The sequence below is a fragment of the Euleptes europaea genome, chromosome 12 (genome assembly GCF_029931775.1).
Source record: "Euleptes europaea isolate rEulEur1 chromosome 12, rEulEur1.hap1, whole genome shotgun sequence".
Taxonomy (NCBI): domain Eukaryota; kingdom Metazoa; phylum Chordata; class Lepidosauria; order Squamata; family Sphaerodactylidae; genus Euleptes; species Euleptes europaea.
In genome coordinates this window covers 32,787,228-32,801,636 of record NC_079323.1, presented here as the reverse complement: position 1 = coordinate 32,801,636, position 14,409 = coordinate 32,787,228, and the positions used below count along the sequence as shown (strand labels likewise).

The window sequence follows — 14,409 nt, the reverse complement described above, 5'->3', positions numbered from 1 at the left end:
GGACCTACTTTTGAGTATGCAAACATATGCTCAGGCTGCATGTAACAACTAATTTTAGTTGGATTATTTTTGACTAATTCAGCTCTTCCTTTTCATCACTATAGATTATGCTGAATTCTTTACATAAATATGAGCCTCAAGTTCACATTGTCCGTGTTGGAGGCCCACACAGGATGGTAATGAATTGTTCCTTTCCTGAAACTCAGTTCATAGCGGTCACTGCTTATCAAAATGAAGAGGTAGGTGGGTTTAATTATAAAAAACAAGTTTACATTTTTGGAAATGGAAGATGGCCTCCCTAAAAAGTCACACAAATATCCCCTTATTTGATGTGTAAGAATACTGAACAATGTCGATCAGGCCTTCCTCTCTTTCCTTTTGTTCATTGTTGTTAAGTGTTTTAATACTGCTGGGTTTTTTTTAAAAAAAAACACAACTTGATAAATGATAGCGTGGCATATTTTCCATTGTTGCTCCATTTGCACTTGCAGCAGAGATTCCACATGGCACAGGGTAATCTAATTTTTCACTCTAGTTAGCCATGATTTCCCTTTCACACTAGATGTGGATCGCATCTCTCCCTCTCCCACTGATGCTGTAACACTGCCATGAATCTTTGCTCACCTTTAAAAATTTGTTTTGGTGCATGTGGAGTGCTGCTCAAGAATAATGCAGTACTACACTTAAAATAAAAAGCCTGCATATTTGCATAGCGCTGCTCCAGGAAAACCCAGTTTTTGACTCCTTTGGTAATGCTAATTGCTGGAAGGTACTGAGTGTCCCCTTGTGGTCATCTACATTGAAAAGATTATTTGGCCACCTACTGCTTGGGGGAAGGGGAGAGAGCTCTTCAGGAACTCTTCAAATGCTAATTGAATAAGCAGAGAAAAGCACTTGCCACCAAATCCAATTAAAAAAATACACCCTCAATTTTCTTGGTGTCAAGAACAGCATCAAGGCAGTTCATTGTGAATATGCAAAGGAAGGGGGGCATTCAAACAGATGGCGTACCACACCTTTTGGACACATGAAAAATATCGTCTTAACGACACCATGCCGGAAAGATTTCCCCTCCAAAAAAGAACCCCCCCCCCACAAAGGCTATTCATTATTTGAACAGGAATGGAGAATGACATTGTGTGGAAAGAAACAAGCAAGCAAAAGAAAAGGGTGCACAACTAAGTTGCGGAAATGGAAAAAAAAAACACTCCTTGTGGAACAGGGTTGCTAACCTCCAGGTGGGGCCTGGAGCTCTAGAATTACAACTGATATGAAGACTACAGAGATCAGTTCTCCTGGAGAAAATGGTCGCTTCAGAGGACGGACTGTATGACATCACATCCCTGCTGGGCTCCCTTCCCCTCCCCAAACTGCACTCCCTCCCTAGGCTCCTCCTTCAAATCTTCAGGAATTTCCCAACTCAGAGCTGGCAACCCTAGGAATCAGCCCAGATTTTTCTCAGTGTTAAGGAGAAAAGTTCCAATCGGAAGACCCACAGGGGGACACCACCCAAGAGCAGTCATGTTTCTGTCTCAATCCCAATCCAGCCTCTAGCCTTTAGTGTTCTTACAGGTGACTACCAGTCCTTTCTCTTAGTCTGTGGTATATCATAAGATAAATTAAAGTTAAACACATGAACACATGAAGCTGCCTTATACTGAATCAGACCTTTGGCCCATGAAAGTCAGTATTATCTACTCAGACCGGCAGTAGCTCTCCAGGGTCTTAGGCAGAGGTTTTTCACATCACCTACTTGCCTAGTCCCTTTAACTGGAGATGCCAGGGATTGAACCTGGGACCTTCTTCATGCCAAGCAGAGGCTCTACCACTGAGCCACAGCCCCTCCACTTTCTGTAGCTACTCTAGACTGTATGACGACGCAGCAGTGCTGGGCCCGGCTGCCGCTGCCACTGCCGCTTTCTGCTGGTATCCGGCCGCCGGCACAGGCCACGGTGGCGTCCTGGGAGGCATTCCCGGGGCGTTCCGGCACCAGGCGAGGGGCGGGGCTGATGGGCGGCGGTGCCGAAACCTCCTTAGGAGGCAATGCCGCTGGGTTGCCTCCTAAGCCCGGCACAGGCATTCCTTTCAGGAATGCGCTGTAATTTGATCAACTCTGTGCCTAGCTCAGTAATGCTTTTAAAAAAAAGTTATTGCAAGTGAGTGGCTCATGGAGGGACGAGTATTGGTCACTGTTCATTATGATGTAATCATACAACAGACAGAATCCCAGATTTTTATCTGGCTGTTGTCCTGTAGCATGAAGACTGTGTGTCTGTTACCATCTTTAAATATAGCGACCCCATGGATGCCTTTCTTGTATATCAGCTATTCAACTGCATATGGAAGAAGCATTCATAGCAAAGGCAGAACAGGGATTCTTTGCTAATTCTATTGTATCTTCTGCAGGTGAAATAAATGATGCTGCTTCAGAAGAGGGCAGACTTTCAGAGCAGAGAACCCTACTGATGTGTAGATGCCTAGTTAAACAGAATACACATTTACATGTGTGTTAATGGCAGGGTAAAACTAAAACCCATTTCTATGACTCTGGAAAATGTGGACGCAGCCTATTTCAGCTTCAGATAATCTTGTTAACGCAACTTTTTTTTCTCCCCAACTCAAGATAACAGCCCTCAAAATCAAGTACAATCCTTTTGCCAAAGCCTTTCTGGATGCAAAAGAAAGGTGAGTTCACTTTGCGATAAGGTTAATGACACCTATTTCACCTAGTGTACAGGTGTGATCTTAGATAAGACTTCTCTCTCTTCCCCCAGCCATGCTATCTGCAGTGTGGAAAGAGCAATTATAAAGATAATGCAAGGCACCCTGTGATATTATTACCATTATCATCACAATCATATCCTATCCTTTCTCCAAGTAACTCAGAATGGCATATATGGTTTTTCTCCATTTTATCCTCACAACAATCTTGTCCAACAAAACAAGCTGAGCCCCAGGTTCACCTAGTTAGCTTCATATTGCTGTGGGGAAGTTTTTGAGCATGAGGGGAGTTTCATTAAGATCACCAAAGTAAATCTGATAAACATTTTCTTTCAGAAACCATACAAAGGATACTTCAGATACTGCCTCTGAAAGTCAGCACATGACATATTCTCACTGTAAGTTTTTTTGATTTTTTTTGTTACTCTGAATGGGCATGTCTAATCAGAGAAGTCCTGTGTTCCATCAGCGTCACCTTTCTAGTCTGACAGTGGTCAGTACCACATGCTTCAGGAAAAGTCTAAAAGGCAATGCTGAGATAACTAATCTTGTGTGTGTGAGTGTAAAGTGCTGTCAAGTCACAGCTGACTTCTGGCAACCCCATAGGGTTTTCTAGGCAAGAAATGTTCAGAGGTGGTTTGCCATTGCCTGCTTCTGCGTGGGCTGAGAGAGTTCGGAGAGAACTGTGACTAGCCCAAGGTCACCCAGCAGGCTTCATGTGGTGGAGTGGGGAATCGAACCCGGTTCTGCAGATTAGAGTCCGCCGCTCTTTACCACTATACCAGGCTGGCTCCTATTCTAATCTTAGAATAGACTAAAACAAATAACACAGAATGATTACTGGAATCTTATTTATTTTTTTATTATTAATGTTGGAAAAGAAACGTAGTCTGCCACGGCATTTTAGGCAACTAATTGGAGACAGTTGTTAAAGACCACTGTGTAGGCAGCCAATCTCCCTTGCTTTAATACAGACCAACAGCCATTTGGAAACTTGGCAAATTACTGTAGTTGTCTGGAAGAAACTAATGAATTTCAGTAATTATTCTCTATCATTTGTTTACAGTTTCTTTTATTCCCAGGATCTACAATATAACTTATGTCCTGGAAAGGAGTTTCAGTATCCCTTCCATACTTCTATCCCAATTTTGGCATCTTATGGATGACATATAACATAAAGACAACTTTCCCCCACTTCATCTAAGGGCTTTTTCGCATGTCCCCCACCCCCTGTTTGTTCTGGCTCAATACTGCTTTGAGTTATCCCCTGATTTGTGCATATCTTTTTTTGCCTTTAGTTTTCACTACAGTATCGCCACCCCCTGCCCCCACTGCCCCTGGTTTCTTCCAGCTCTTTTGAGAACATTTTTACCCTATGTTTTTCTGGAAGCCAATTTTGACTCTGCTTTTTCCTAGTGCATAATGTTTCGATTAGTTTTCTTTGTCCTGCCCAATGTTTCAGTTATTGGACTGTCATTGTCGTTAAACCACTCCCCCCCCCAAATGAGGGGTTTTGTTTTTTTTAAAAACTCTAAAATATTGGTATAATGCAGTAGTGTTGTAATGATAGTTTAAGCAGGTTCTCTTAAATCCCAGTTTTCATTTTTTTAAAAGTAAGCCTCTAGTCTCTTCCCTTGCAGAAATATGCTTCCCCTCATATCTTCATGAAGGAAAAGACTAGAGACTTTTTTTTTTAAAGGACAGCTACGAATTCAGAGAACTTTCTTATACTATCATTATAACATTACAGCATTATATCAGTATTTTAGGGCTATATTTTTTTAAAATAAGGGGGGGTTGCTCTGTCGCCGATAATGCCTCTGATGACAACAGTACCCTCCCTTGAAAATCCTCATTATTTTAGCCATGTGCAGAAGAAAATAAACTAACCCTACAACTGTAAAAAAATGCACAGTGGGACAGATGTGTGGAAGAGCCCTGTCAAAACCAATTGCAATACTTGTGGATTTACTCCCAAGAAAATCAGGAGTAACTCGAACATGCGGGAAAGGTCTGAGTTTGCTTGCTTCTGTTGCGTGCTGATTACCCAATAAACGGTTAGCATTTCATTCATTAACAGATCCCTTGCATTTAGTTTGAGACAAAAGGCTATTCATAAATTCTGATTAAGATCGAAAGGATGGCAAAAGGACCACTACAGCTTACTCGTTTCCCCCTAAAATTCCTGGGGGTTGGTGACTGTCAGGAGCAGTGTGGAGTATGACATGGGGGGTCTGTAATGGGAGAGGAGAACTGGCAAAACAAAATTACTCCCCCTCTACCAGTGCGAAAGACAACTCATACTAAGTCAGAGGGTAGGAAGGAATTAGACATAATCACCATGGACTGGATCCAATCCCTTCCTACTACCTACCCAAGACTACAGTGTTCTTAGTACAAAACAACATGTAGGCAAAAAAGGGGGGGTTGAGTAGTTTAGCCCCTTGTTGTTTTTGTTTAATAATGAAATGAGGTGCTGTATGCTGTTTTGGAGGGGTGGGTCTGTGAGTCTGTTGCAGCAGAAACAAAAAGAAGCCTTATTGTGGAGTAAGATTTTATGGGCTCTCTTGACCCTTCATGTATCTGATGAAGCGGATTCTAGCCTGATGCTACAATACATTTGTTAATACCAAAACGACTCATCCATTATGGAGTGCAGGAAGGTTGCAATGCAGTTTGTGTATCTATCAACCTTCCTCAATGGCTATCAGTCACTTCAGAAACCTGGCATATGTGCATTTAAACCCCCCACCCATTTACAAATATCATTCTGGTTCTTGCACTTTTAGAGCTGCTTTTCTGCCTTTCACACATGCAGACCAACTGTGGGAGAAAAGCAGAGAAATTGCTTTAAATGTCTTATGTGAATTTCATCTTAATTCTTAAGATTGTCATAACCCCCCCTCCCCGTTAAAAAAAATCAGCTCTGTTTTCTTTCTTTCTCCATAGTGGGTGGCTGGTTGATTTCCAATCCAGATGCCGTATGTGCAGCAGGAAATTCAAGCTATCAGTACAATGGCCCTTTTTCTCTGCCCACACCACATTCTCATCACAGCTGTGAACACTATTCAGCCGCCTTCCGAGGGCACAGAGCTGTGCCGTATCCTGCCTCTTACATGCAGAGAAATCACTCCCCATCAGGCAAGTCCCTGTTATTTTTTTTCTTGAAGGGAAAAGAGCAAATGCTTTAAATGTTATAAATTAATTCCCAGTATCCCATATCTAAATAACCAAATACATTCCACAAAAGAGATAATAAATAAATCAAAGCAGGCAGAACTGAGAGATATTTCCTGCTGCCCCTTGCATTGATTCTAGAAATGGATAAATGGCTCCCATTTTCTTTCAAAAATTAGAGTAAAGGTTCTTAAGATTACAGCAAGGAGCAATGAACAGTAGAGAAATTCTCGAATACTGAGTTTCCACCTCTGTTTTCTCTCACACGGTTCTGACCTTTGAAATGACTCTGAGGTCTGTACAAAATGATTTCTGTCTGGAAAGGTAAAAATGCATTCCCCAGAAAACAGGTTTGACAGATGTTTATTCCTCAGTGATGAAAAGTGACAAGTTTGGGAACTGATCTTTTTTTAATAGACAGAATTTGTCTTAACAGTTTCCTCTCTCTTGAACAGAATAAGTCAGATCAATTTTAAGAACACAAGAAGAGCCCTACTGGATAAGACCAACAGTCCATCTATTCTTGTATCCTATTTCACACAGTAGGCAACCTGCTCCTCTGGAGGGCCAACAATAGGACACAGAGGCCAAGGGCTTTCCCTGATGTTGTCTCCTAACACTGGTATTCAAAGGTTTACTGCCTGTGAATGTGGAGGTTCTCTTTAGTCACCATGGCTAGTATGTGTGTGTAAAGTGCCGTCAAGTTGCAGCTAACTTATGGCGACCCCTTTTGGGGTTTTCATGGCAAGAGACAAACAGAGGTGGTTTGCCAGTGCCTTCCTCTGGCCAGCAACCCTGGTATTCCTTGGTGGTCCCCCATCCAAACACTAACCAGGGCTTACCCTGCTTAGCTTCTGAGATCTGACGAGATCAGGCTAATAGCCACTGATAAACCTCCATGGATCGTTATCTCCATGAATTTTAACCTCTTCCTTCCCAAACTAAAACATGGACAAACCTTTTGCTGTAACAGATGAGTATTTTGGCCTTTGAACAAGACTGAAGTAGTGATTTATCAATATGATCATTTCTTTTCACCATCATGCTCAGACCCAAGGCATTTGAGGAGCATCTCCAAAAACGTTATTATTTATTATTTAAATTGCTTCATATGTCATCAGCCTTTCTGAGATCTTCAAGGCAGATAACAAGACTTATAAAAGACAATGCAATAAAGATGGTATAGTACATACCATGAACAATGACAATAAAACTGGCTTATACAATTTAAAAAACAATGAAATTGAAACAATGTACTACATCACATAAACTGGATTTCATAAGCAAATCCAATAAACTGGATTTCACAATTACAGAAAGCTGAACTACAGACAGTGGTGTACATCCAGTGTTCAATGCAGTAGAAAGGGGGAGGAAAAGAAAGCTGCCTAACAATTGCATAGGCAATGAAAACGAAAACTTTATTACCTATATAGAAATTGTCTTCTGGCAGAATTCCATGTTACCAAAAACAGAAAAGTGGAGAGAGGTCCTGGTACAAAAGCAAGCAAAAAATAAACTCTGAACAAAAGATCTCTGCAAAGTGTAAACAAAGTAACCATACATAAATACAATAGGTACATATATTCATGTGACAAACACAAAAATCCAAAAGTGTGCATCAATTATCATATATGTCCCATCAACACTTCAAAAATGTAATCGATGGCTGAATAATAACAGTGCCATATGAAGTATGTGGCAGTATAAAATACCACTTAAATACACATTTTAAGGTTACATAAATTTGAAGGTTGCGTAAGTTGCACAAGATGAGCTCCCAGGTACTACTCGTTTCGAAAAGTGGTCTTCTTCGGTTTATTTTAAACCTTCCCATCAAGTAGAGACAAAATAAGCGGGTCATGTATTGCCACATAAATCTTGACAAAGAATTGATCAAAAGCATCTGCCATTGTAGCAATCTGAAGACAGATCATGAGGACCCATGAGGATTTGACAAAGGGAGCCTTGACTCTCGAAAGCTTATACCCTGGGGATTTTGTTGGTCTTTAAGGGGCTACAGAACTCAAATTTTGTTCTTCTACTGCAGACCAACGCAGCTACCCACCTGTAACTACCTATCAACAGAATATATACAGGTATTATCAAAGATTATTCACATTACATGTGGATTTAGAATGCAATTCTTGATCCTTGAATGATCCAAAAACAGTGAGCAACATTAAAAGAGTAAACAAAAGCTGCCCATTCATTCTACTATTTATTTCGTTCTATGTTTACTTCAATGTTAATAATCTGATTTGTTATCTCCCCCCCTTTCTTTCAAACAAAACCAAAAAAAGAAAAAGAAAAAAAAGAACAAGGGAAAAATACTTTAAATCCAGCAACTAAATAAAGTAAAAAAAAAAAAGGGGGGGGAAGATATACATAAAGTAGAGACAAAAATATAACAGCAGTGGTGGCAGATCTACACATAAGTTTCTATAAACTGTTTCCAAATGTCTAAAAATAAGTCCATACACAATTGCTGCCTATATGCCATGTGTTCAAATACTGATAGAGTTCTAAGATCCTCGATCCATTGATTTACCAGAGGTAGGCTTTTATCTTTCTAACATTTTAAGATGAGTCTTTTAGCTGTAGTAAGGGCACAGAGGGTCCATTTTCGTTGACCATCACTTAGCCTCCAAGAGATGGGCAGATTCTATTACAAAACTGATATGAGTAATAACTTCTTCCCAGAAAAAAATGAATGACTGGACACGCCCAAAGCATATATTTAAGGGACATGTCCTGTGCTTTAGAGCACCACTAGTTAGACACTTTACTCAGTCATTTGCTAAAGAGTTGCTGTGGTGTTCAGTGTATCTAACATATTATTTTGCTGAATAAGTCACAACTTAAGATCCACGGAGAAAACAAGTATTAGGGCCACATCTCATTGCTTTGGCAAAAGCAATGAGATCTAGCTGCTTATTCTAGCTCCTTATCTAGTTCCTTATTCCATTTATTTATGACTCTGCATATCATATTTATTAATCCACATCCAATATTTATAAAAAAAAATTGTAGGTTTCATTTTTTACCTTGATTTAATTAAACTTTCCAGGAGCAAAGGGGACTCTGAAACACTTAATGCTGCAGATCCATATTTAAATACCAACAAATGTTGCAACTGCAAGTATTGCCATTCTACAGAAGATGAAAATGGATCAAATTGATATTGGCGTGACATTCTGTACCTTTGTTCCTTAGCTGCAGAAATTGTTGGAGGAATGAGACCCACTCTAGCATAAGTAGACCCTAATTCATTCCACTTAGCGTGGGGCACCAGACAAGATGACCCCAAAAGAGCCCAAGACGGATAGTCCAACTGCAAGGAGTGAGCCCAGTAATTAGTACAAGTTAACAAGTATGCCTGCTGATATAAACTAAGATCAGGGAAATCAAATCCTCCTTCATTTGTTAAATTGTGGAACTCCCTGCCCCAGGATGTGGTGGTGGCTGCCAACTTGGAAGGCTTTAAATGGGGACTGGACATGCTCATGGAGGAGAGGGGTATTCATGGCTACTTGGTGAAAATGGATACTAGTCATAATGCATACCTATTCTCTCCAGGATCAGAGGAGCATGCCTATTATAATCGGTGCTTTGGAACACAGGCAGGATAATGCTGCTGCAGTTTTCTTACTTATGGGCTTCCTAGAGGCACTTGGTTGGCCACTGTGTGAACAGACTGCTGGGCTTATGTTCTTGTGTTCATTGAATGGAAGTTGTATCCTCTTTAAAGAAATCCAAGGCAGTGTGGAACCCCACATAAATTTCCGAAAGTATTAATTTTATGAATATATCTGCAAGGTATATAGCAAAAAATTGCACATAAACTATAAATAATCCTAGGTATAATATTCATTTTGAGTGTATTTACTTTGTCCGATGAAAACAATTTTAAAGTTCCCCATCTTTCCAAATCCAAAGACATCTCAGCAATTAGCTTGTTAACATTTAGCATAATCATATATGGTTTGTTACCATAAGATAATTTTCTTAGAAACGTGCTACAGCTTCTGAAATCTTTGCATTTTACCTACAAAGTGAATTTGATAGAAAGCAACAACAATGATGTTCAAGTATCCCCAGGCCAAGACGGCTGGACTTCGGTACCATCGAGTCCCCATGCCAACTTGCTCCCAGTGTCGCACAATAACGGCACTGCTACCTCAGGACCTAGGTAAGCAATTTGCATAAAATACCAGCACCCCAGTGACCTCAGCAGCAATCAGTATATTGGCCCCTTTTAATATCTGAAGGATCCTTCGCATATGATGTGGCCTCTAAAAGGGTAACTGAACTTTATTGCCTGAGAGCTGGGGAAAGTCTGTTCCTTCCTTGCTCACTCATTTCCACTGAACATGAGATGAACAGAGTCATCTGAATGTCTTACTGAGCTCTGGCAGGAGGCCGAGGGTAATCTCTCCAACAGATCTCTAGATTCAATTTGGGAGCCTTGACTTAAGCTATAGAACAAAGGATTCTCCCATTTCAGCAGAGCGTTTTCTCAACCCAGTCAACTTGGCTTGAGTCACCCCATATTTCAAACTCAGGTTCAGCGCTATGTTAGGCTGTATCCACAGGGAAGTTTTCCTCCGTCTTAGCTTCCAAACTGCTATGGGGTTTTTGGAGCACCCAAATGATGTCGTCCTCTAATCATCCACTTTCTAGGCTTTCCCAATCCTTGGTACATAGTTTCTCAAGCCTGGTTTGGTAGTTTCTTCCCAGGAAAGAATGCAGACCAAGTGTGTTAGCAAACCTCATGCAACTTTGAAGGTCCTGCCCATGTCAGAGCGATTTGTCCTTCCACCAGCTTTTTGTGTCTGCCATTTTTCTTGCTGTGTCACCAGAGGGCTTTGGGGTTTTTAAAAATGGGTTATAACAATCAGCTAGGAGTTCACTAGGAATTCAGGGAAATTAGTCAATCATGATAATACATAGTTATTTATTGCACATAGCACAATAGGGCTTGTGTGGCATAATGGTTAGTGTCAGAATAGGACCTGGGACAACTGGATTCAAATCTCTCACCAGCATGGTAGTAATTGGTTAAGAGCATTGGTTTGGAGTGGTGGAATCTAATCTGGAGAACTGGGTTTGATTCCCCACTCCTCCACATGAGTGGTGGATGCTAATCTGGTGAAACTGGTTGGTTTCCCCACTCCTACACATGAAATGTGCTGGGTGACCTTGGGCTAATCACAGTTCTCTCTGAACTCTCTCAGCCCCACCTACCTCACAGGGTGGAGGGGAAGGGAAGGTGATTGTAAGCCAGTTTGATTCTTCCTTAAGTGGTAGAGAAATCAGCATATAAAAACCAACTCTTCTTCTTCTTCAACCGTAAAAGCCCACCAAGTCACCTTGGGCTTGTCACAATCTCTCAGCCTAACCTACCCTCACAAGGTTGTTGTTGTGAGGATTATGTGGAGGGAAAGCCATGTGAAAAGATGCTTTGGAACCCTGATCAGGGAAATGGACAATCCTCATTTTATGGATGCAGCCCTGGTATATGGTTTTTGGTTAAAATAGAAAAGGCAAGTTTATTAAGGAGCTACAAACACCAAGGCTATCTATATCTAACATTTTATTTATTTCAAATATTTATGTACAGCCTCTCAGCATTCATGCTTGAGGTGGTCCACAACATGATAGATGCATTCAATATATACACAAACAGTTTAAAATCCCAAGTCCCGTCTAAAATCAATTTCTATCTAATTAACCACAGCAGCAAACAATAAAGCAATAAAACACAGGCATTGATTTAAGGGTGGTGGTGGGGAAACAAGCAACCACAGAGAGGAGACATGGTTAATGAAAAGCTTGCTTAAGGAAAAGTCTTAGTCTTGTGCTGAAAGATGGCCAACAATGGCTGTAGGTGAATGGAGAGGGAGAGTGCATCTTGTAACTAGGGTGCCACCACTGAAAAGGCCTTATTCTTTCTGGCTGCTTGCTATATCTCGTAGGGTTGCCAACTCCGGGGTGAGAAATTCCTGGAGATGTGGGTAGGGTTGCCAGGTCCCTCTTCACCACCGGTGGGAGATTTTCGGGGCAGAGCCTGAGGGGGGCGGGGTTTGGGGAGGGGAGGGGACTTCAATGCCATAGAGTCCAATTGCCAAATCGGCCATTTCCTCCAGGTGAACTGATCTCTATCGGCTGGAGATCAGTTGTAATAGCAGGAGATCTCCAGCTAGTACCTGGAGGTTGGCTAGGAAAAGTTATCCCTGACTTTCAAGTGCATTGAGCATTGTCAGTCAGTTTTTCTGTCTCACAATTCTAAAGAGAAGACCCTAAAACATTATTGGTGTGACATATTCCACCACCATTATGTGAACATGTTTTTCAAATGACTATGTGGGGATCGCTCTCTTGTGTGTGCTTCTTGACTGACAGCAAGCACTTTACTATATAGAGAAGTAACTACTGCATCCAACTTTGAAACATTCCCATGTCTCTTAATCATGGTTTTCAAAAGAGCCAAATCATTCGGACTGGACACTCTCCACTCTTTAGGGTTTATGCAAAAAGTGCTCCACTAGCCCCCTCTCCTGCAAATTTCATTGATTGCCTTTTATCACTGCTTCATTGCAGCCATTATCCATGCCTCTGGACTGTCAGCAACAATGCGGTTAATGTTGCCAACCTTGCCAGTGATGTAAACAGCGCCCCCCCAGGCACATTCTTGCGCAGCAACAACCCATTGCAGGCCGCGTCCTCATCTGCTCCAGTTCCTCTGCCGGGAACAGTTGCCAGCAGCATCGAGATACAATTGGAGCCTGCTGTTCCCAGACTAACAGATCCCACCTGGGCCTCTGTAGCTTCCCATTCATTTTAAGGGATGGCCAGTTGTACAAGGAAGGCCGGCAGCGTCCTGAATGGAGCCGAACTGAAGGCTGCCATGCTCACAGCCAAGCCCCAACGATGCTCCACTTTTTATCCATCTCTAAAATTCGGCGTGGAGTCCAGTACCACATGGAACAAAATGGAGGGAAGAGAGCATCTCTGCTGTTTAGCTACTCAACTCTACAGATACTGGGAAAGAGGAAGTTGGAGAAGAAGCCTTGCTACTGGTCATATCCAAGGAGAAAGGGAAAATGACTCCCAGGGGAAGGTTGCCAATTGCCTGGAGAAAAAGATGATTCAATGGACAAGACATTAGAGGCTTAATGGGATATTATTTACCAGATGATACTATTTCCTTCCATGACATGAAAAGCTTCAGCTGCCCATTTCCACACATTAAGCCTCTATTAGAGGGACAGGAGGACATTTTTCTTCAGGCCTGTTGGCAGCCCTTTCCTAGAGAGAAGAATACTACTTGTGCTGGAAAAAGGTGGGATAGAAATAATAATAATAAAAAAACCCTGTTTGTTTTTTTAATCTGATTTCAAAATTTTTGTTGGGCTGTAACTGTAGATTGTTGAATAGCTGCTCAGGGACATACCGGTATTAGGTATCAGGAAACTATCTTGACTTGGAAAACTGATACCAATGAAGAAGAGACAAAGTCAAGACATCTTTTTTGACTGGAACAACTTCTAGCGAAAATGGTCTGCTCAGCTTCACTATTTAATGTCAATTCTTGACCTCTCTGCCCATCCCATCCATGGAAATCTCATTTGGACTGTAAATCTTCTACTCAGCGCTGCTTCTGTGTTATGTACACATTGATGCTAGGCAAGGGTTTATGAGTAATAATTCTGGAAAATCTTTGATGCATTTACACCAACAAGTTGGTCCAATGGAATATGATTTGAGCTATTTTACTGGGTAGGATTCTTTAGCATTTATGTAACTTTATAAATGTTCTGTATGCTCTTTATGCTACTTTCCAACGGAGAAGTTGAATCAGAAAGACCAGTTCTTAGAACTCAGTCCTGATCTTTCCTGGGTAGTTGCTCATGTAGAGTAATACAATGCCTGATTATAGATATTGACAACAGTAATTTCTGTGATTGAGCCAGGTGGAAGGTGAAAAAAGAATGGAAATTATTATGGAAATTACTTGCAGCTGTATTTGTGATCATCTGGATCACTCAGGCAAATATATGCTCCGGAGGAAATCAGAGCTACTTATTGGACTCCAGTATTGTTTAAATCAGCCCTAGCACAATTCCTCTCCAATTTTGCCTATCATGTATGACAGTTTTCCCCCGATGCTGTGCAGCTGCTGTGTAGTTTTTGTGCATTAAGTAAACCACTCACCATGTTCCAAGAATATTGAATCCCGGGTACACTTTAGTGGCGAAAAACATCATTCTCCTAGAACGTTTGTTGATGTGCTGTGATACTCTTAAATTGAAAATATGCTGATGAGATGTAATCCTCTGGGGAATATTAATTTCCAGTTTTTACTTGGTTCCAACATAAATAAACAGAACTTTATGGTGTGCTGGTGTTTTCAGATGCCTAGTTTTCACATTTAAGTTATATTTGGAATTTTCTTCTGCATAAACAGAAGTGTCACTTTGAGCCTCATTTTAATCTTTAATGAAAGGG

The 14,409-nt window shown here is 41.2% G+C and overlaps 1 protein-coding gene across 1 annotated transcript in view; it reads left to right on the top strand.

Annotated features, from left to right (window-relative positions):
• Positions 1-12,745, top strand: part of TBX19 (T-box transcription factor 19) — a 34,589-nt gene extending 21,844 nt beyond the window's left edge. The window contains exons 3-8 of the mRNA XM_056858170.1: positions 105-239; positions 2,624-2,685; positions 3,058-3,119; positions 5,671-5,862; positions 9,955-10,090; positions 12,502-12,745. Coding sequence (XP_056714148.1) covers positions 105-239; positions 2,624-2,685; positions 3,058-3,119; positions 5,671-5,862; positions 9,955-10,090; positions 12,502-12,745 — 831 coding nt within the window. The remainder of the gene's footprint in view (positions 1-104; positions 240-2,623; positions 2,686-3,057; positions 3,120-5,670; positions 5,863-9,954; positions 10,091-12,501) is intronic.
• Positions 12,746-14,409: the final 1,664 nt, after the last annotated feature.